Source organism: Canis lupus, chromosome 23, assembly GCF_048164855.1.
Source record: "Canis lupus baileyi chromosome 23, mCanLup2.hap1, whole genome shotgun sequence".
In the NCBI taxonomy this organism is placed as follows: Eukaryota; Metazoa; Chordata; class Mammalia; order Carnivora; family Canidae; genus Canis; species Canis lupus.
In genome coordinates, this window is record NC_132860.1 from 10054474 (window position 1) to 10077804 (window position 23331).

At 40.8% G+C, this 23331-nt stretch overlaps 2 protein-coding genes across 9 annotated transcripts in view; one reads left to right on the top strand and one right to left on the bottom strand.

Annotated features, from left to right (window-relative positions):
• Positions 1-3148, bottom strand: part of GTF2H1 (general transcription factor IIH subunit 1) — a 36634-nt gene extending 33486 nt beyond the window's left edge. Inside the window, exons 1-2 of one of the 2 annotated variants that reach the window (XM_072793858.1) lie at positions 3017-3148; positions 2672-2843 (exon numbers count right to left, since the gene is read on the bottom strand). The gene's annotated coding sequence lies outside the window, so the exon portion shown is untranslated. Of the gene's footprint in view, positions 1-2671 lie in introns of both variants that reach the window. The other variant, XM_072793857.1, reaches the window with a different exon arrangement.
• The window catches only part of HPS5 (HPS5 biogenesis of lysosomal organelles complex 2 subunit 2), a 44724-nt gene continuing 24310 nt past the window's right edge, over positions 2918-23331 (top strand). Inside the window, exons 1-9 of one of the 7 annotated variants that reach the window (XM_072793856.1) lie at positions 2918-3316; positions 3697-3912; positions 4281-4366; positions 9405-9568; positions 15865-15975; positions 16145-16209; positions 16898-17090; positions 18619-18752; positions 22936-23148. In XM_072793856.1, coding sequence (XP_072649957.1) covers positions 9461-9568; positions 15865-15975; positions 16145-16209; positions 16898-17090; positions 18619-18752; positions 22936-23148 — 824 coding nt within the window. In that variant the 5' untranslated portion in view covers positions 2918-3316; positions 3697-3912; positions 4281-4366; positions 9405-9460. Of the gene's footprint in view, positions 3317-3351; positions 3582-3696; positions 3913-4280; positions 4397-9404; positions 9569-15864; positions 15976-16144; positions 16210-16897; positions 17091-18618; positions 18753-22935; positions 23149-23331 lie in introns of those variants that run through there. The other 6 variants (XR_012015493.1, XM_072793852.1, XM_072793851.1 and 3 more) reach the window with 6 other exon arrangements.

A 23331-nucleotide genomic window follows, 5' to 3' on the forward strand; every position in this document is an offset into this window, starting at 1 on the left:
GAGCCACCCAAGTGCCCCACTCAAAAGATTATTTACTTTACGAAATTATCTGCCACAAGACTTCTTTAAATAGCAAGACCTCCAGTAAAGGCATTAATTCATTTGTAGTTAAATATTTGCTTGAAACTATACATGTCTGCTCTGAGGCTTTGCACATTCTCCTCCTTTCCTATCAACTGGCTTTTAGTCATTTTTTTGGGTCTATTCTAGGTTTCAGAATTACTAGGCAAGACTTTCTGTTCTTCTTCTCTTTATAGCACTTACCACACTACAATTAATTTCTAAAGTAATTCTTTTAATGTTTGTCTCCCCGACAGACTATGAGCTTCACAAAGGGAAGAGGATGCATGTGTTGTATTCACTGTAATACAGCACCCAGTAACATATTTGGCCTGTATGAAGAGTGTAACAAATACCTGTGACATCTATTTAAGATTTGTTATTAAAAGAACACTAGCTTGGTAAGATACATAAAACATCTTTGCACATATATCCTTAAATAAACTCCAGGAAGCATGATAGCTCTCTACTCAGAGATTACAGTATCATTCTTCAGAGATTCTAGTAACTGGCTTAGAAGGAAAGAGAGATAGGAAAAAATTGAAACTGATCAACAGAAACCTTTAAATCACATCTCTTTTCTAATGTGCAGAGATAAATGGGGCAGAAACAAGGACAAGTGACATAAAAACTCCATATCACCCCCTAAAAAGAGGATTATTATTAGAGAGAGCTGCTTTATCTGCCAGCATACAAAATGGAGATCTGGAATGCTGCTTGCTATGAGGCAATCCAAAAAAATTTTAACAATTCAGCATTACAGGGAATAGGACCTTGGAATTATGTAAAAAGTGAACAAAATTTACCATTTTAATGAAAGTTACAAACACAATGAAGCTATTAAGGGGAATAACCGATGTAGCAATTTTGAGACCAAGCACTTTTTCATTTTACAGCAGTGCAGGGAGAGGCAGGAGGAAAATGCGACAGAGACACAAGACAGAAGGAAATGTATGCTCATGTTCACTAATAAATACTGCATGCTGACCAGATTGCAATATCAAAATTGAAAGAGCAATCAGTTGGTAAAGTGGAGAAGGAAGAGACTTATTAGTTGGATGCCTAATACTCCCACATTGAAGGCAGACTAAGAAAAGAGGAAGAGCACAAGGTATTTCTAGCAGCAGTATCCATGAAGTAGAAATAGGGGGTTAAAATGCAAAAAAGCTCATTCTGATAGGGGAAAAAAACCCAGTAGCACAGAAAAGCAGGTCTAAAAGGTGTAAAGAGAAACCAGCAGGGAGAGGATCTATGCCTCGAGGGCAGTACATGCAGGAAGCTGATCATCTGGTTTATTAAACTGATTCCTCTCTGTACCAATCTTCCCAGGATCTTTAAAGAGCCCTCCCCACATCTGCGTGGCTCATTTACATGTGCACTACCGCATGTATTTAACACCGCCTAAGAGAAACTCAAACTTTCAATCTGCTGCACTGCTAAATGTCAGCGGAGTGAGGGCAAAAGAACAGGTTTAATGGCCTTAAATTATCTCACCCTCCTTCCCAAATGACGGATTTAGGTCTGCTAAAAGGTACAAAGTTCTCTCCAGAGCCCCGTCCTTCTGCAAGCCATAGGCCTGATAACCAGAGATTATCTTCCCCTCTGTTGTGACTTCATTTTTCATTTAAAAATCTACTTCAGGGTTGGCAATTTTGGCTTATTCACCAAAGCCCAGTCAAGTGGTTTTCAAGCTGTTGGGGGGAGGCGGGGGGGGGGGGCGGGCGGCGGACTGGGTGGGGCTCGACCCTCTTAAATCCAATCCCCTCGGGCTATGTTTTGTATACTGGAGCTCCCCAGTTAAGGTATCTGTGGGGAGAAATGAAATGGTTGCGCTCCTTTGCAGAGTTAACACTTACTGCAAGGTGTATTTCAAACCACTTAGTTTTTTTGTACGTTTTTCAAACTGGGTCTTCTGACAAGCAAAAGGGTAAGCTTTTATAGCTCTTTCCCCTCCCCCACTACACAGACGCCGAAATGGCCATTTAAGAGTCAGTTTGAGGAAATGAAGACTCCCTTAGTCGGTTCTGTCTCTGAGAACACTGGAGAATTTATAAAATAATTATGCTCTTCCCTGGGTCGGTGGTCTGTCCTATCATTACAGGACGATCACACCGGGCACAGACTAAGCGGGGGGTGGGGGGTGGGGGGTGGATTGGCACACGTGTTAGGAAGGTTTTAAGAAGCGGCAGGATTGACAGGTCGAGCGACAGGAGTGCGGGCACGACGGTGGAAGCTGTTCTCCTACAGAAACCTAAAGACTTAGCCTATTTCCTAACGGGAATGGCTCCTCTGTCAGGCGGAGGCCTCCACGTCCTCCTCCTCAGGAGCCAAGTCTGATCCCGGCGGCTTTGGGTGAATCTTGGAGTCCCTGCTCTTAGTAACGGGGCAGGCTTCCTACAGGCCAGATGGGGGGGGGGTGTCGATTATCCGCCCCCCCCCCGCCCCCCGCTTCAGGACAATAAACGGCGACCGAGACGGCAAGCTTAGGAGTTGTGGCGACGGCAACGGGGACACAGGGAAAAGGGGCAGAATCCGCGCCGACCTGCGGCCCCCGGCCTGTCAGCTCCTCGCCCACCCGCCCACCCGCCCCCATTCTTCGCTCTAAACTTACCAGGTGGGAGCTACGGCCCCGGGCAGGAAGTAAGTAACCGGGCTGGATCGGGTCGAGTTCCGCCGCGCTTCTTAGAGACGCTGCCGGGAAGACGCTGGAACCCAGGAGCCGCCGCCGTCGCCACCGCCTCTGTTACTGGGGGGTCTCGCCTCCATCGCTGGCTGCGAGGACTCTGAGGGGCACGTGACCGGAAGTGCCGAGGCGGGCCTGCCGGGCACGTGACCCAGAGCGCGGCCGCCATGACACCTTCCGCTCGTTCCCTCCCTCCCCCGCCGGTTCCCGCCTGTTTCATTTCCTTTCGCCGGCCTTAAGCTGTGAAAGGTCCCGGGATCCTGGCTGTCTCACCCCTTTAGCCTAAGGGTCCTCCGGTCCCGGTTGGCGTTGCGTCTTCGGCCGGCAGCAGCCAGGGGACTGCAGGCCGCAGGGAGCGTAATTGCGACCGCGGCCGGAGGGGGAGGGACCACGCGCAAGCAGGGGGCGTAACCCGTCACGTGACAAGGAAGTGCCGTTAATAGCGCTGTCCCCGCGTCTTCGGCGCCTGTGGATGACGTAAGGCAGGAAGGGGAGGCGCGGAGAGGGAGAAGGAAGGGCTCAGGTGTAGCTCTCAGTTGCGTCTCGGGTGTCTCTGCTGCTGCTAGATGCTCGGTGAGTGTTTCGGCGGCCGGCCGTGAGAGCGGGTCTGATGTACTGAGGCTTGCGGGCTGCCGGCCTGGAGACGGGGAGGCGGGGCCGAGACCCCGGTGCTGCAGGTCGGTGCTCCCGGCTCGGAAACCCTGGCTTCCGAGGCGTCTCTCTCCGAGAGATGCGACTACAGCAGGCGCTGCTCGTGCGCAGGGACCGTGTGCAGCCGCGGGTACAAAAGCGTGCCGAATGCACGGCGTATGTAGGAGTCGGTTGCGACTTCTCCAAGGTGAAGAGTTCTCCGGTTAATACTTTCTGGCTAGGAAGGTCTTACCCTTCGCGTAGTGTTTTTAATTTTTCCTTGTGCTTCCTTCTCTCTCCCTCCTTCCTTCCATCGTGGCTAGTGGGAGAAAGAGAACGCTGTGGGGTTTGCTTTTGAGGAGCACTAAGGTGATGAGAAAAGCCTCCAAGCCCTACGACTCGTTCATGTAATCAAGTGACGCGTGGAAGTGGAAAGGTACAGTAGATTTGGACTTAGGAGGAGTGGATTCCAGTCTCAGTGCTGCCTCGGCGGAGTTCTGTAAACTGTGGGCAAGCCAAGCCCCTCGTCCCACTGACTGGTAAGCATCTAGAGCCACCTTCTTTTGTTTAGGTTTTTTTTTTTTTTTTTGCCGCCAGCCTAGAGGCATGCAAGGCTTAACAGCTTTGCAGAAGGTAGAGTTTCGCTAGGGAATAAGAATTCAGAAAAAACAAAACAAAACACGGTATCTCTTAAATCATGGAGGGACAAAGTTTTATGCAACGAAAGAGGAACAAAAACTTGGTATAGTTGTAAAAAATAAAGGATATGAAGGGGAAAGTGAGGCTGGAAGAAGAAGTAGGGTTGAAGTCGTAGATTATGTAAGAAGGGGAACTTTTGAAGGTTTGAACAAAAATTTTTTTTACTTTATTTTTTTATTTGTTTTAAAGATTTTTATTTATTTGACAGGGAGCGGAGAACGCACAAGCAAGCAAGGGGAGCTGCAGGCAGAGGGAGACGGAGAAGCAGGCTCCCCGCTGAGCAGAGATCCCAAGGTGGGGCTCCCGCTGAGCAGAGATCCCAAGGTGGGGCTCAATCGCAGACCCTGGGGTCATGACCCCAGCCAGAGGCAAAGGCAGACACTTAACTCATACACCTTGCAGACATTTCTTTTCAAAAATATGTACATAAAGGACCGCCTGGGTGGCTCTGTTGGTTGTCAGACTTTTTTTTTTTTTTAAAGATATATATATTTACTTATTCATTCATGATAGACACAGAGAGAGAGAGAAAGAGAGGCAGAGACACAGGAGGAGGGAGAAGCAGGCTCCATGCCAGGAGCCCAATGCGGGACTCCATCCTGGGACCCCAGGATCGTGCCCTGGGCCAAAGGCAGGCACCAAACCGCTGAGCCACCCAGGGATCCCCAGACTCTTGATTTGAGCTCAGGTTATGCATGATCTGGGTGTAGCGGGATCCAGCCCCCTGTCAGGATCAGCACAGAATCTGCTTGAGATTCTTTCCTTCTACACCTCCCTGCACTCGGAGGCTCTCTTTCTCTCAAATAAATAAGTTTTCTAAAAAAGTATGTACTTAAAAAGTGTCATGGAAAATTTCAAACATAGGCAAAAGTAGATAGGATAATAAAATGAACCCCCCCCATGTATTCAGAACCCATTTTTAACAATTGTCAACATTCTGTTGTTTTTACAGAGAATTTAAATGTGTATTTTTTATATACGTTGTCACAGTTGATTAATACCAGATTTCAGGTTGAGCTCAGTTCTATCGTATAGAAGTACTAGCTAGGAAGAGCATATTAATTTTATGTGAAAATTTCTTTGGGTTTCCGTGACATGGCCACTTTAAAAACATCAGATGAGGGGCACCTGGGTGGCTCAGTGGTTGAGCGTCTGCCTTTGGCTCAGGACATGATCCTGGGCCCAGGATCAAGTCGCATTGGGCTCGTTGCAGGGAGCCTGCTTCTCCCTCTGCCTGTGTCTCTGCCTCTATCTCTGTATCTCTCATGAATAAATAAAATCTTTTTAAAAAATTAAAAAAAAAGACTAGATGTTATTTTAGGTTGTAATATAGAAACTTTGTGTCCATATCAAAAAAGTTGATGTTTCTAGTCTCTGTTATTCAACTACTTAAGTATTTTTTAAAAAATATTTTATTTATTTATTCATGAGAGACACAGGCCAAGGGAGAAGGAGGCTCCATGCAGGGAGCCTGACTTGGGACTCCCCCGGGCCCCAGGACCACACCCTGGGCTGAAGGCAGCGCTAAACCGCTGAGCCACCTGAGCTGCCCTCAACTATTTAAGTATTATGTTCATTTCTAGGCAGCATATTTTCAGGCAAACTAATCACCTGTGTAGAAGGGTGACAAGAATAGAGAAGAATTTGGAAATTGTCATGTCACAAATGATAGAAGAATTCAAAATGTTAAATTTTTATGAGACCTGATAACACTTCAAATACTGAAGGGTTGCTTTGGAAGAAGTAAACTTGCTCCCATAAACTACAGAAGACACAATTAGAAATAATTAGTAAAAGCTCTAAGTGATCAGATTTCAATATTAAAGGAAGAGAATAAATATAAAGTATAAATTTGCAGTTGGCCTAACACCATCACTCTGCAACTTCTCTTAAGTAACATTGCTTATGCTGTTTTTTTTTTTTCATTCTCATTTCCTATTAAATTTTTTTTTTAGAAAAATAGAAACTTGCTAGGTTCTTTTTTACCTCATTTAATTCTAATTTGTAGGATACTGAGATCAAGGCCAGATGGCCTATCCACCTCAGAACTTAGGATCACAAATAGAAGAATAAGACACTGTGGTCTTGATGTCATTCCTTTCTGTCTTCCTTAGGATTTTATACTATGGTTTTATCTTTTTTCTTGTATCTTCAGTCCTTTTCATTCTGAAGACTCTTAACTACTGCATGCAAATCTGTTGTAGTCTCTCCTGGTCAGAAAGTCAAGAGAGGGATGCCCGAGTGGCTCAGTAGTTGAGCATCTGTCTGCCTTTGGCTCAGGGCATGATCCCAGGGTCCTGGGATCGAGTCCCGTATGGGGCTCCTGCTTCTCCCCCTACCTATGTCTTTGCTTCTCTCTCCTTGTTTCTCTTGTGAATAAAGAACACCTTAAAAAAAAAAGTGGTGTCTGGATGGCTCAGTTGGTTAAAGTGTCGGACTCTTTGTTTTCAGCTCAAGTCAGGATTTTATGGGTTGTGGGATGGTGCCCTACTTCTTGGCTCCTCACTCGGTGGGGTGTCTGCTTGAAGCCTGCTTCTCCCTCTGCCACTCCCCACCTTTCAGATAAGTAAATCTCAAAAAAAAAAAAAAAAAGTCAAGAGAGGTTTTCTTTTCCACCAGGTTACTTGAGTAATTGGCAGGCCTTATCTCTACTTCCTTACCACCCAACACTTTTCTCAAGTCTTTGTTTTCTAGTTGTGCTCACAGCATTTCACAGAAATTGTGATTGCCTGATACCAAATCCTTCAATGCCTTTCTGTTGCATACCAAATTATTGTTATTATTTTTTAAAAGATTTTATTAATGAGAGACACAAGAGAGGCAGAGACATAGGCAGAGGGAGAAGCAGGCTCCCCACAGGGAGCCCAGTGTGGGACTCAATCCTGGGACTCTGGGATCACACCCTGAGCCGAAGGCAGATGCTCAACCACTGAGCCACCCAGGCGTCCCTGTTGCCTACCAAAGTAAAATATCTTCATTTTCTTTGGTTTGAAATTCAGTGTTTCATACCTTATGCTGAGTTACTATTCTGCTTTTATCCTTCATTATTCCGTCCTTGTGTCCTGTGTTTCAATCAAAGACAAAACTCATATTCTTCACATGTATCTTCTATATTTTTGCTTGTTGCTGCCCTTTTCCTATTTCTTCTGATAAAAGCCTACTCAGCTCCAGTGCTACTTCCCTTAAGTTTTCTGTGGTTCCATTTAACTCAATGTGATTCTTCTGAAAGTTCCAACATAGCACTTTTCTTATGTCTCCCTTATGAGAGGTGTGTGTTCTTTTTCTCCCAGTTTGTAAAGTGACTGATTTCTGGAATTACTTGTCTTGTTCCTACTGCTGTGCCTCATATTTTACTAGGAACCCAATAAAATGAGTGAGAAGAATGAGAGATTTTTTGGGGGTCAGGAATTCTCAAAAAAAATTTTTTTGGTAAAGATTTCATTTATTTATTTATTTTTGAAAATATTTTATTGAGGGGTGTCTGGGTGGTTCAGTTAGTTAAACAGCTGCCTTCGGCTCAGGTCACGATCTCAGGGTCCTGGGATCAAGCCCCACGTTGGGCTCCTCCCTGGGTGGGGAGTCTGCTTGTTTCTCGTTCTCCCTCTGCCCCTTCTTACCTTGTTTTCTCTCTGGCGCTCTCTCAGAGAGAGAGAGCTCATAAGACGGGGAGGGCAGAACGAGAAGAAGAAGCAGACTCCCCACTGAGCAAGAAGTCTAGCAGGGAGCCAAACTGGGTGTGGGTCCCAGGACCCTAGGTTCATGACCTGAGCCAAAGGCATGCATAGGCTTAACTGACTGATCTACCCAGGCGCCCTGAAAGATGTTACTTTTAGTTAATCTCTACACCCAGAGTGGGGCTCAAGCTCACAACCCTGAGGTCAAGTCACACAACTCCACGCCAGCTAGGTATCCTGGAATTCTCAAATACTTTGAGTGTGGGACTACTAAAGATTTGTTGTTTTTCTTGAAATACTATTGTCTTTTCAGAGATAAAGCTGTATTAAGAACAGTATAATGAATAAGAAATAAGGCTATATTGTATCTGTGCAAGAAAAAAGCATCCTAAGTTTATGTGTGTTTTGCCCCTGGGAAGTATGCTCCATGACTGTTAGGACTTTGTTTTATCCTCTGTTTTATCTCTGCATCTAGAACAATGCACAAGTTGGTGCTATTGTAACCTAACAAACACGAGTTCACTCCTGTGAGTCGGAGGTAAAAACACACTAGATAGACTTGCTGTATAAGGAAAACAAACACACTAGATAGAATTGTTGTGTAAGGAAAACTTTATTTGCAGCACATAAGGAGATCATGGGGAATAATTTCCAAAGCTGTGACTCCCTGAGCAAGGGCGAGTGGATTTCTTGTATTTACGGTCAGGATGCATATTTAGATAGGGGAGCCTTGTCATGGCTCGTAGAGGTGGGCATAAGGTTGCGCATGCACCCTAAGGAAACCTCATATGTACGTTGTATGTTATGTAAAGGAGGCTTGTGCTGCTCCTTGGGTGGAGATTTTAGTATGGTAATAAGGTAATAATGGTAATAAGGTGCAGGTAACTGGTTGCTCCACGGTCCATCAGGACTGAGTCGGGAGTTGAGCTCAAACTGGTCTGGGTGGTCTGGGCTGCCCAAGCTCCTGTCCAGGCAGTCCTTACTGCTGGAGGGGTAGTTTTGGTTTCCATCACAGGATATTAGGCCTCAGGTCTTTTGCCTGAGTGAAGAGATGAGCTGTGAAGAAGAGCTTAAAGGAGAATGTGGGAGGTTAATGGGAACAAACAGTTGAGAAGTAAAGGTCAGTCAGGCCTTGGGGTTTAGCTGGTGACAATAAATACCTAGTTGATGAATAAATGAATTAGTAGATACATGTAGCTCTGAAAAAATAGTTTAAAAAACAGTTATTTCTAAATTTTTCTTTAGCGTTTGCTTTTATTCTTAATTGGCATGTTATAAAGATTGAGAAAAGTTAAAGTTGATGGGTAAGAATTTTTTTTGAATTTTATTTCTTTTCTGAAAGGGTGCAATTTGACAAGAATGTACACTTGAGAGTTGCAGAACAGATAAGCTCTTGTGTTAGTTTACAGAGTCTTCATAGGGTGTTTAGCATTTGCTGTCTTGTATTCTTATTCCTTTTCATTCTTTTCAGAGTCAAGGAATGATATGGTACAAGCTGATGGTTGCATATAATAATATTGCTTATATGTATTTTCTTTTCACCTAGATGCTAAATATAGCGTAAGGATCCTTATCCCTTTCTCATGTTTTTCTATGTTCTACATACATCCATTAAATGCATGCTGAGTGAAGAGCTTCTTAAATTATATTTTTTGCAGGTTTTATTCAGGAATACTGTGTCTGTCACTCAACATAGTTTCAACTTTCCAGCTAAATGACTTTTGTGCCAGTGATACCAGAGTCCTACAGCCATGTTCTTGCAGAGTTTGAGTCTCTGGATCCATTACTTTCAGCCCTGAGGCTGGACTCCAGTCGTCTGAAGGTGAATTTCTTGATCCTTGCTCATATTTGTGTATTTTATGTGCTCTGTGACATATGCTCCCTCTCCTCTAGTTCTTTATGTTTAATGGAATCTTGGGTGTTCTTTCCTGTGCTAGTAGTACCTTATACATAGATACCATGTTCATACCCCCACCTTTTAAAAAAATTTTTTATTTATTGGGAGGGGGAAAGCACAAGCTGAGGCAGAGGGAGAGGGAGAAGCAGACTCCTTGCTGATCAGGGAGCCCATGAGGGACTCAGCCATAGGACCCTGGGATCATGACCTGAGTGGAAGGCAGATGCTTCACCGACTGAGCCACCCAGGCACTCCTGTAGCTCTTTCTTGATTTACTTTTTGAGCTATCATTTGAATTTTTTTTCTCATCCTTGGAAACCATGATATTGATTGCTGAATTTTTTTCCCTTCACAATAATCTTGTTTTTTTTCTCTCAGAAAGTCAGGTATTTGGTTGAAAATAAAGTAGTATAAATGAGTATACCCTGTTATATTTTAAGTAACATGAACCACTGCAGATATACCAAGCTCATTCCAAAACAAGGAGTTTGATGTACCCTCCATTTTAGAGAACAGAGCAAAAGTTCTTAGCTCTGTGGAAAGAAATATATACTCCCTTCAAGCCCTGAGTTCTTCTGATAAACTCAGGAATGACATGATGAAGAACAAAATCTTATAATCAATTCCAAAATAATTTTGTTTTTATACTTCTGCTCCCCCATCCAAGTACTTTTCTAGCCTCTAAACGAAGGTATAGAATGTAATAAGCAAATTGATAGGAGGAACAATCAAGAGGGTTGATTTCAGTTAGACTCATTTTTTAACTGCAAATTATGAGATATCCTACCTGGTATAGTATGGCTTAACCAGTATAGGTGTTTATAACCTTGTTGGAGGCTAGTGTTTCTAGGTTTAGTGTAGTAGCCCAATAATAAGACTTGAAATATCAGGTTCTCCCATCTTTCCTATTCTACCATCATCCATATATTGGTTTTTAGTCACAGTTGCAAGGTAGGTGTCCTGGCTCCAGTCTTGGTATTTCCATTTGCATCTCAAGCAGGAAAGATGGGGCCATAAGCAAAGGCTTTCTTTTCTTTTTCTAACCCCTCCCTGGGTTTGTTGTTTATTTTTAAAAATTTTATTTTTCATCATGATAAATATACTTTTTAAATACTCATCCCCTATTTCCCTCATTCTCATACTGTCCTCCCCTCCAGTGACCATCAGTTTATTTTCTATAGTTAAGAGTCTGTTTCTTGGGGCTTCTGGGTGGCTCATTCAGTTAAACATCCAGCTTTCGATTTCGGCTCAAAAATGATCTCAAGGTTGTGAGATCCAGTTCCGCATTGGGCTCCATGCTGAGCATGGAGTCTGCTTCGGATACGTTCTGTCTCTCTCCCCTGTCCCTCCCTCCCCCTCTAAAAAAAGTCTATTTCTTGGTTTGTTTCTCTCACTCTCTTTTTTTCCTTTGCTTGTTTTGTTTCTTAAATTTCACATGAGTGAGATCAATATGGTATTTATCTTCCTCTGACTTATTTTGCTTAGCCTTATACTCTCTAGCTCCATCTATGTCAGTGCAAATGGCAAAATTTCATTCTTTTCCTATGGCTGAATAATATTCTATTGTAGATATATACCAGCTTTCTTTATCCATTCATCTATTGGTGGACACTAGGGCTACTTCCATAGTTTGGCTGTTGTGAATAATGCTGCAGTAAGTATGGGGGTGTATGTATCCCTCTGAATTAGTGTTTTTGTATCTTTTGTGTAAATACCCAGTAGAGCAATTATTGGGTCCTAGAATAGTTCTGTTTTTAATTTTTTGAGTAATCTCTGTACTGTTTTCCAGTGTGGCTGTACCAGTTTTTATTCCCACCAGCAGTGCAAAAGGGATCCTTTTCTCCATATCCTTGCCAGCACTTGTTTCTTGTGTTTTTGATTTTAGCCATGCTGACAGGTATGAGGGGATATCATTTTGGTTTTGCTTTGCATTTCCCTGATGATGGGTGACATTATTGAGCATCTTTTCGTGTGTCTATGGGGCATCTGTATCTTCTTTGGAAGAATGTCTATTTGTGCCCTCTGCCCATTTTTTAATTGGATTATTTTTTGGGTATTTTGTTTTTCTGGGTATTGAGTTGTATAAGTTCTTTATATATTTTGGATATTAACACTTTATTGGATATGTTGTTTGTAAATATCTTCTCCCATTTGATAGATTGCCTTTTAGTTTTGTTGATTGTTTCCCTTGCTGTGCAGAAACCTTTTATTTTTTATTTTTTTATTTTTTTAAAGATTTTATTTATTTATTCATGATAGTCACAGAGAGAGAGAGAGAGAGAGAGAGAGGCAGAGACACAGGCAGAGGGAGAAGCAGGCTCCATGCACCGGGAGCCCGATGTGGGATTCGATCCCGGGTCTCTAGGATTGTGCCCTGGGCCAAAGGCAGGCGCCAAACCGCTGCGCCACCCAGGGATCCCCAGAAACCTTTTATTTTGATGTAGTTTCACTAGTTTATTTTTGCCTTTATTTGCCTTTTCTTTATTTTATGGTTGGTTCAGGAGATATATCTAAAAAATGTTATGGCCAGTGTCAGGGATAACTGTCTATGCTCTCTTCTTGGATTTTTATGGTTTCAGGTCTCACATTTAGGTCTTTAATCCATTTTTAGTTTATTTTTTGTGTTTGGTATTAGAAGGTGGTCCAGTTTCATTTACATGTGGTTGTCCAGATTCCTCAACACCATTTATTGAAGAAACTGTCTATTCCCATTGTATATTCTCCTTTGTTGAAGATGAATTGATCATATAATTGTGGGTTTATTCTGCGTTTTCTGTTCTTTAAGATTTTATTTATTCATGAGAGAGGCACAGAGAGGCAGAGATACAGGCAAAGGGAGAAGCAGGCTCCTGCATGGAGCCTGATGCAGAACTCAATCCCAGGACCCTGGGATCATGACCTGAGCTAAAGGTAGACACTCAACCACTTAGCCACCCAGGCACCCCTTTCTTTTCTTTTCTTTTCTTTTCTTTTCTTTTCTTTTCTTTTCTTTTCTTTTCTTTTCTTTTCTTTTCTTTCTTCATCTTGAATTTCTTTCTTCAGTGTATTACAGTTTTCAGAGTATGGGATTTTCACCTCTAAATTTATTCCTGGATATTGTTTTTGGTATAGACATAAATGGGATTTTCTTAATTTCACTTTCTGCTGGCTCATTGTTATTGTATAGGGATCCAACAGATTTCTGTACATTGATTTTTGTATCCTGTAACTTTACTGTATTTATCAGTTCTAGTAGTTTTTTAGGGGACTCTTTAGGATTTTCTATATATATGTTATCTGCAAATAGTGGGAGTTTTACTTCTTCCTTACCAATTTGGATGCCTTTTATTTCTTTATGTTGTCTAATATCTGTGGCTAAGACTTCCCAGTAGTATGTTGAATAAAAGTGGTGACAGTGGACATCCTTGTTTTGTTCCTGACCTTAGGGGGAAAAGCTCTGTTTTTGCCACCATTGAGTATGATGTTGGTTGGCTGGCTGTGGTTTTTCATAAAAGGTCTTTATTATGTTGAGGTATGTTCCCTCTAAATCTACTTTGCAGAAGATTTTTATCATGAATAGATGTTTTACCTTGTCAAATGTTTTTTTTCTGCATCTATTGAAATGATTATATGGTTTTTATCCTTTATTTTATTGATGTGATGTATCATGTTGATTGTTTGTGAATATCGAACCATACTTGTATCCTGGGAATAAATCCCCTTTGATCAGATATATGATTTTTTTAAATGTATTATTGGATTCAGCTTGTGATATTTGATCGCGAGGATATTTGCTTTGATATTCATGAGAGGTTGGCCTGTAGTTCTCTTTTTTTGGTAGTGTTTTTATCTGGTTTTTGATATGTAGGGTGATACTAGCCTCATAAACTGAATTTTTAAGTTTTTCTTTCTCTTGTTTTTTTGGAATAGTTTGAGAATAGGTACTAACTCTTATTTATTTACTTATTTTAAAGATTTATTTATTTGATTTAGAGAGAGTGTGTACGAATGTGCCGGTGGGTGAAAGGGCAGAGCAAGAGGGAGGGAGAATCCCAAGCCAACTCCCTGCTGAGTTCAGAGGCCAGACTTGGGCGGGGTGGGGGAAGCTCTATCCCGTGACCCCAAGATCATGGCCTGAGCCAGAACCAAGAATTGGATGCTCAACTGACTGAGCCACCCAGGTGCCCTGGTAATAACTCTTCTTTAAATATTTCATAGAGGGATCCCTGGGTGGCGCAGCAGTTTGGCGCCTGCCTTTGGCCCAGGGCGCAATCCTGGAGACCCGGGATCGAATCCCACATGGGCTCCCAGTGCATGGAGCCTGCTTCTCCCTCTGCCTGTGTCTCTGCCTCTCTCTCTCTCTCTCTCTCTCTCTCTCTGTGACTATCATAAATAAATAAAAATTAAAAAAAAAATAAATATTTCGTAGAATTCGCCTGTGAAGCCATCTGGTCCGGGATTTTTGTTTGTTGGGAGTTTGGGGATTACTGATTCAGTTTCATTGCTGGTAATTGGCCTGTTCAAATTTTCTATTTCCTCCTTTAGTTTGGGAAGTTAGGCATCTCTAGGAACTTAGCCATTTCTTTTAAGTTGTCCAGTTTATTGCCATATAGGTTTTCATAATACTCTGTTACAATTGTGTTTATGTGGTGTTGGTTATTTCTTCTCTTTCATTAGTGATTTTGTTTATTTGGGTCTTCTCTCTCGGGGTATTTTGTTTTGGTTTGGTTTGGTTTTTTTTTTTAGTGAATCTGGCTGCAAGTTTATCAATTGTGTTGATCTTCTCAGAGAACCAGCTCCTGGTTTCATTGATATGTTGTATTGTTTTTTTAGTTTCTATATCATTTTTTTCTGCTCTAATCTTTATTTCCTTTTTGCTTGGTTGGGTTTTATCCTTCTTTCTCTAGCTTTTTTAGATATGAGGTTAGGTTGTTTGAGAGTTTTCTTGCTTCTTGAGTTAGGCCAGTATTGCTATAAACTACCCTCTTGGAACTAGTTTTGCTGCATCCCAAGGATTTTGAGCTGTTGTTTTCGTCTTCATTTGTTTCCATGTAATTTATTTTTTCTTTGATTTCTTGGTTGATCCATTGTTTAATAGCATGTTATTTAATCTCATATTTGTGCTCTTCCAAATTTTTTATTGTGGCTGATTTCTAGTTTCATAGCATTGCAGTCAGAAAAGGTGCATGGTATGACTTTGATTTTGATTTGTTCAGACTTGTTTTGTGGACTCATTTGTGATCTATTCTGGAGACTGTTCCATGTGCACTTGAAGAGTGTATTCTGCTGTTAAGGCTGGAATGTTCTCAATATGGCTGTTAAGTTCATCTGGTGCAGTGTGTCATTCAAAGCCACTGTTTTCTGGTTTATTTTCTGATTAGATGATTTGTCCATTGATGTAAATGGGGTGTTCAAGTCCCCTACTATTATTATATTATTATCCATTGTTCCCCAAAGGCTTTCTTTTTTTCAGACTCTGCCTTTTACCTAATAAGGTAAACCTTTCTAAGAAACCCTAGTAGCCTTATTCCTATTAGCTAGATTTTAGTTACATAGCTCCCTCTAGCTTCAAGAGAAACTGAGTAAATGAATATTTAGGTTTTCCAGCTTCTGTGGTAGAAAGCAAGATTCAGAGGGTTGGGAGGGTCTGTTCATCAGCCAAGCACAAATTTTGCTGCAGGGTATTATTGGGCACAGCAACACCACTGTTTTTTTCTGTCGGATAAAGAAAGAAATCAGCAAGCTGAGAGTTGAGGGAGAGATAATAGCACAGTGACCTGCATCTGTGTCCTCTATAGTCCTACTTGTTCTAAAAAGCTATAGGTGGTTTGTATGTTAATTATAATTACGTAGACTAGAAATGGTTCAAGGGAGTAAATGGTTAAAGCAGTTGCTTTATCCCCTTATTTGATCTTTTGTCTTTGTGGTAAGCATTGGAATGACCTAGCCAAATTATGCAAAAGATGAATGGTCTAATAACTGGATTTTGCTAAGGGAAAATGACTCATTTGTACAATTGAGCCTATTCAGTCATTTTGAGATTCAATTAAACATTCAGAACCAAGATGTTCTGTGTGGTTCATTATACTAGGATGAGAGGATGAGTGCGATTATGTGGTATCCTACAGGGCAAGGAGTGGGGTGGGGGAGGAACCTGCTACACAGATCCTTAGTATTTATTTCCAGTAGTTAATTTGGTTATGTGACTATGATCTCACGCTTGTCTGTTTACATGTTTTTAGTGCACCAGCATAGCTGTATCTCGAAAATGGTTGGCTTTGGGCAGTTCAGGAGGAGGACTCAATCTCATTCAGAAGGAAGGATGGAAGCACAGGCTTTTTCTTTCACATAGGGTAAGATTAAGGGTAGTCCTATCATATGCTATTTGGAATATCTTTCATAAATTTGAATTTCCCCATTATTAATAATCATTTGGAGTAAAAGAAGAATGTAAATCTTGAGATATAAAAGTAAAAAATTAGCATTTTTGAGAAGCCCAATATTTTTCCTTTTGTGTTCTAGGAAGGTGCAATTTCTCAGGTTGCATGTTGTTTACATGACGATGATTATGTTGCTGTAGCTACCAGGTGAGAAACTGCTTTAAAATTATCTTATCTTTTCTAAATATATTTTATTTTATTTTTTTGATAGAGTAAGTGCTCATGCCAGCAGTGGGGAGGGGCAGAAAGAGAGGAAGAGAAAGAATCCTAAGCAGGCTTTCTACTGAATGTGGGGTCCGATGCCATGCAGGACTCCGTCTCATGACCCTGAGATCATGATCCAAGAAAAAATCAAGAATCAGACACTTAACTGACTGAGCCACTCAGGTGCCCCCCTAAATACATTTTAAATTGACAGATGTAGTTGTGTGTTTGTTAGAGTAGCCAGCCATCCTGGTTTGCCTTTGACTGTCCCAATTTTAGCCCTGAAAGTCCTGTGTCCTAGGGAAATCTCTCAGTTCCCAGCAAACTGGGACAGACAGTTGTTCACGGTCACCCTATGGTTTATGGAAAATGTTGGTGTAAGGCAACAACATTTCAGTGACCTTAAAAGAGAAAGATAACATAATGTAGAAGATAACATAATGTAGAACATCTAAATTCTCATACTGGATTGGTGGACTAAAGCAAGGAAGTTAGTACCTTGACTTTCTACTTTCTCTTTTTTGAAGAACAGGAATTATGTATATTTAATAAAATTGATACTGTGATACAAAGAAATTGCACCGTTTTCACCATTGCCAAAAATCTGCTTCCGTGACTCATTTTCTTGCAGTCAAGGTCTTGTAGTTGTTTGGGAATTAAATCAGGAGCGTCGTGGGAAACCAGAACGAATTTATGTGTCTTCAGAGCATAAAGGCCGAAAAGTTACAGCTCTCTGTTGGGATACAGCTATTCTTAGAGTTTTTGTAGGTGATCATATGGGGAAAGTTTCTGCCATCAGACTTAATACTTCTAAACAAACAAAGGTAAGAGCTAGTCCAGTTCTTTATGTATTTAAGTGAGATATACGATATTGTCTTATAGAATCTTAATTGAAGGACACAATTTTACGTACTATATTTTTTGGGAGACTGATCTAGAGCCTATTAATTTTGAGGAGACTTTGTCCATATAGTAGCCTGGTTTAGCTTGATACTGTTGCAGGGTTGCTTTTGTGACATTGTCTATTTGTACATTGTCTGTTACAGTATTCTGTAATTCACCTGTATGAGTCACTTAAATTAAGCATTAATATTAGGCTATTAATAAAGATAAGATGCCTTGGGGCACCCAAGTGGCTTTGTCAGATATGTGTCTGTCTTTGACTCAGGTCATGATAGCAGGGTCCTGGGATTCAGTCCTGCATCCAGCTTCCTGCTCAGTGGAGAGCCTGCTTCTCCCCCTCTGCTCCCCCTTCTTGTTTGTGCACGCACACACTCTCTCTGTCAAATAATAAATAAAATCTTAAAAAAAAAAAGATGCCTTTTTCCCTTTTTTTTTTTTTTTGATAGAGTGAGTGGGGGCAAGGACAGAGGGAATAAATCTTTCAAAGACTTCTCACTAAGCATAGAGCCTGATACAGGGCTTGGTCCCAGGACCCATGAGATCATGACCTGAACTGAAACTAAGAGTTGGATGCTTAATCAACTGAACCACCCAGGCATCCTGATAAGATACCTCTTTGTTAGTTGTGTGAACAAAATGGGAAACATACAAATAGTATCAGTTGTCCAGGCTCCTATTCTCCTGGTCCCTGCTTAGAAGAAACTCATGAGATTAGGTATATTATTTCTCAGAATGAATGTAACTTACTGTAAGTTGAACCTTAAAGATACCTCCTGGATTATGCTTAGCTGTATGGTCCCAGGCTTCCTCATAAGTTGGAGTAAAAGGTTTAAGTTTCACATTACCCTAACAGAATGTTCCAGGCTCTCATTAAAGAGGGCATACCAACTTCTTACTGTCCCTCTTCTCCAAAATTGTTATAGTGGGGAGCTTGGTTTATTTCCATATAGGATCTTCACAGGAAAGAAGAAAGAAATCTAACTACCATTGGCTATTTTATTTTAATTAACACACATTCTTTTGATTTGAGCATGGTGACCCACATCAAAGTTACCACTTGATTCCTAACATATTTTTCATCCCAAATACAGTTGGAACCTTATAGGTGATATAGCCCTAATTTGTGTTTTTCCAAAGGGAGAAGTTCTGTCTTCGTGTGAAAAAAAATTCTCTTTCACATGTCCCAAAACTTGCTTCATCTTTGTCATTCCAGCCTTTAAGATTAGATAACCAGAAACAGAGCCTTAAGAATTGTCTTTTGCAGTTATGTAACAAAGTATTTCACAACTTTTAAATGAGTGAAGCTTTGATATCCTAATAGGCAAATTAAATTTTGGCCCATTTAAAATTTTTATTTTGCTATCTAAGGTTATTTTCACTGAAAGGGTAAAGAGAAGATTATGCATCTGTGTAATGGTGATTTTTCTTTCCTTGTCATGTCTCTTTTAGGCAGCTGCTGCCTTTGTGATGTTTCCTGTTCAGACAATAACCATAGTTGACTCCTGTGTTGTGCAGTTGGATTATTTGGATGGAAGACTACTTATATCTTCACTTACTCGATCATTCTTGTGTGACACTGAGAGGTATATTGACTAACCATGAGTCATAGCTTATGCGGAATTCTCGAACTCTCAGAGACTTAGAAGTCATATAGCCCAAACTCCTCAGTTTAGTAATACAGATGTTAATGAGGACCCAGCTATGTGCAAGCTGATATTAATAGGAAAGATAGGAGACTGAGCAGTCCTGTGAGTGACTAAGACAGATGTTCAGTTAACTCCATGAAGGGTGGTCACAGTGCCATGAGGGAAGGCTGGACAAAGGCCTGTTTCAATATGAGGAATCAGGAAGTTTTCCTTGATTGAATTTGTTGTTGTTTAGATTTGTTGTGTGTTTAATAGAATTTTACTAATGGGTAAAATTGGGTGAAGAATAATTAAGAATTTTGTGAAGCTGACAGATATTTTACCAAAATCTCAAGGGTGGAGCCAAAGGTTCAGTGAATGGCGTATTACAGGTAACTACGAAACACTAGAACATAATAGGAAACAACTTGGTATGAATATTGTGTATCGCTATACTGAAGTTACTCAGCTATTCTCACTGCAGGGAAATTTTCACAGGTTATTCTTTTTGTTTCCACTGTCATATTCTTCAGGACCGGCCACTCTTTTAAATATTTATGAAAGGGCAGCCCAGGTGGCTCAGCGGTTTAGCGCCTTCAGCCCAGGGCCTGATCCTGGAGACCCGGGATCGAGTCCCATGTCTGGCTCCCTGCATGGAGCCTGCTTCTCCCTCTGCCTGTGTCTCTGCCTTTCTCGCCTCTCTTTCTTTCTCTCTCTCTCTCTCTGTCTCATGAATAAATAAATAAAATATTTAAAAAAGTAAATATTTATGAAAGAGAATTTTGAGCACACATAAAAGAGAATTGTCTATTGAACTCCCATGAACCCACCAGGCAGCTTCAATAATTTTGATGATGATTTTTGGTAGGCTAAATTTGAACTAAGAGGGGAAGGAAGGGATATTTTAGCAGGAAGGAGCAGCCTCTTGGGGGAAAAGTGAGGAAAAAGTAGGCATATTTAAAAACCTGCCAGTCTGACTTAAGTAGGGGAGTTGGGGAAGATCAGTTGCTAAATTGGCACCACAGTGAGAGTGACAGCCTTAAATGTCACATTAATTAAGTGGGTTCTCAGGTCGTTTTAAGAAAGTATACATATAGTATATCAAGGTTTGAAAATTGATTTCCTTAAAACTATCCAGGCTTGGAAAGTCTTTATGTACTTCCAGAGGTTCACACATCTCAATTCGAAAGTTTCTATTCTAGAAAGCAGGAGATTGTTTATTATAAAAGGTTTGGAGGAATGTGAGTCAGGGATGGTAGAAGGAAGTTTGGGGAGAAGGTATACTTTGTATTTATTTTCTTGGACGAGAAAGATACATGGAAAAGAGACCAGTTATAGTAGGATGGCAGGTGCCAGATAGCAGAGAACCTAGCTGGACAGCAGAGAGGCAAGGCTTTGAGATGCAAGTGGCCAGTTTATATGGAATTAGTGGGAAGGAGGATATACTTGGTTCTGACTTATTTCAGACTGTAGATCAGCGATGAAATTAGACTTGGAGAACTGGAGATCATCTAGTGTTACTCTTTCATTCTTGCAGATCAGAAAGCCTAAGCATCCTGAGTGATAGAGCATGCCTGACATTGCACAGCTTGGGAGAGACAGGCAAGACTAGAACCTTTCTGTCTTGATTCTCTGCCCTTGCTCTTACCTTGCAGTTCCCCAGAACACCTTTTGACGTTGAATCTTTGGCCATTAATTCCACACTTGAGATTTTGGTAACATATTTATTAGCCTCACCAAGTTCCTAGGTATTCTTCACCTATAGATTTTCAAGTTTACCAATGGGCCCAATTTAGAAAGACATATGATAGACTTTTTGAAATAAAGAGTTAAAGTAAGTAGAGGTTTATTTATTCTTTTGTGCAATGGAGTTGTTAATCATTTTCCTGGTTCATAGGGATGTGGCTAGAATTAGTTATGAGAATAACAGATTCTGCTGCTAAAATAACAACTTACATTAATGCCCGCTTTGTTTTTTTTTTTTCCTTTTTTAAAATTTAAATTCAATTTACCAACATATAGGATAACACTCAGTGCTCATCCCGTCAAGTGCCCTCCTTAGTGCCTGTCACCTAGTCATCCCATCCCCCCACCCTCCACCCCTTCCACAAACCTTTATTTTCCAGAGTTAGGAGTCTCTCATGGTTTGTCGTCCTTTCTAATTTTTCCCCACTCAGTTCCCCTCCTTTCCCTTATAGTCCCTTTTACTATTATATTCCGCATATGAGTGAAACCATATGATGATTGTCCTTCTCCGATTGACTTATTTCATTCCGCATAATACCCTCCAGTTCCATCAAAGTCCAAGTACCCACTTTCTGTTAACTAGAATTCAGTTTGGAGGGATATGGATAGTACAATAATTTAAAAAATTCATTTATGTTTAAAATAATTTTGTTGGTTTCAACCTATATTCCCTCCCAACAAGTAGCAGTTTTTTTTTTAAAGTAGGCTACATGCCTAGCATGGAGCCCAGTGAGGGACTTGAACTCACAACCCGGAGATCTAGACCTGAGCTGAGATCAAGAGTCAGATGCTTAACCGGCTGAGCCACCTAGGCACCCCAGCATTTTTTTTTTTTTTTTAAACGGGGCTCTTAGTATTTCCTTCTCCTGCCAGCCACTGACTACTTTGTCTCAGTATTGTTGATGAGCAAGGTGGGTCCCAGGAAGGAACAGAGGAAATAGAAACAAAGAACTAGGGTCTAGTGAGGAGAACATGGACTAATGGAGCCTGACAATATGATTTCAAAATCTGGCTCAGATACTCTTTAGGCCTTGGTAAATGTTGATTTTCCCATCCAGAGTGTAGAGACAGTTTTAAGGATTAACTAAGATAATGTATATGAAATACTTAGCCTTGTGCCTGTAATATATTGTTTGAAAATGTAGTAAGCAAGGTTAATGAGCATAGGAGTAGGAATGAGTTGCCTGTGTGTGTTCACACGGCAAACATTCATTGCACTCATCTGAAACCTTAGCACTATGGTAAGTACCATAGAGGATATAAAGTAAGCGAGAAATATGTTTTCTCTCCCAATAAGGAACATAAGTAATAAATCCATAACTTCTTAGATTTCTCTGTATACATTTCAAAGCACTTTCACATCCATGTTCTCATGGTACGCAGAGTTCTTATAGTTAGTTACATTTTACTTATCAAACAACCAAGTACAGGGATAATATTTATTGAATTATATCTAAGGTCACCTTGTAAATTCACACCGGATGGCATATTTGATCATTCTCTTTTAATCAAAGAGTTAGAGTACATGGAAGCACTACAGAGTAGTTAGGACTTTTTGTAGGCCAGATGCTGGGCTCTACATTGGGAATTCAACTAAAGTAGAAGAAGAAATGACCTTTGTCCTAAATAAAGTCATATTCTATTGTTGAAATAGACACAATTGCTCTATATAATGAGGTAAGTGCCCTGGGAAGCATGTAATTCAGCTTATGGGCATCAAGGAGTCTCTCAGAGGAAGAATGATGAAGTGAAGCCATGAGGAAAGAAGGAAGCAGTTTTTAGGAAGCAACATCCTTACATTATCACCTTTCATGTTCCCAGTCAGTATACTAAGCTCTTTTGTCTATTTAGCTCCTGTAATCATAAGGAAACAGAATGTTCAAAGTTGCAGAGTTTCAGAAGGACTTGGCATTCTGAGACAGAGTGAAGAGTTTGCTGGGTGTTTGTAGCAGGGGAGTTCCTGGAAGACAGGGTTGGAGAGGTAGCTTAGTAGCTGCTATGGAGTGTCCAAAGAACCTTTTACAAGGTGATTTGGAATGGGTTTTTAAAATAACTTTACAGTAAGATTTAAGGATGTATGGAATGATTTGCTAGCACTCATTTTATAGATTTGAAAGGGGCCTTCATATTAATTGTGAGCCTCTCATTCTGTGGATGATAAACTAAGTACTAATGTGAAGTGATCTGCTTCCTGTTACAGAAATTGTTAATGGCAAATCAAAGCTAGAACCCTATTTTGACCTTTCCAAGCTACTGTTTTTTTCCAGTATACTGCTAATGTGAATATAGAGAGGATGTTTTGGGTGCAGTTGTTATGGCCATGCTGATTTGTAGTGCCATTGGTTTTGACTTTCTTCTAAGTAAACATGCTTTCTTTGCCTTTTTTGGGGATTAGAGAAAAATTCTGGAGAATTGGAAGCAAGGAAAGATACGGAGAATATGGAGCTTGTTTCTTCCCTGGAAGATGTTCTGCAGGCCAGCAACCCCTAATATATTGTGCTCGCCCTGGCTCCAGGATGTGGGAAGTGAACTTTGATGGGGAAGTTATAAGTACACATCAGTTTAAGAAACTCCTCTCATCACCACCTCTCCCTGTGATTACTCTAAGGTAATGATTTGTATGGCTGGTAAGGACTATTTGAGGATTTTACCTGCAGGAGTTGGGTTGAAATCTCTGATATTCCAGATGTGTTAAAAATTTTATAAAGCTTTCCAAGAATGAAGTTGAATTTATATTAAAGATTTAGAGAAACCAAGTCTTTAACCAGTTATCTTTGAGATGATTAAAATA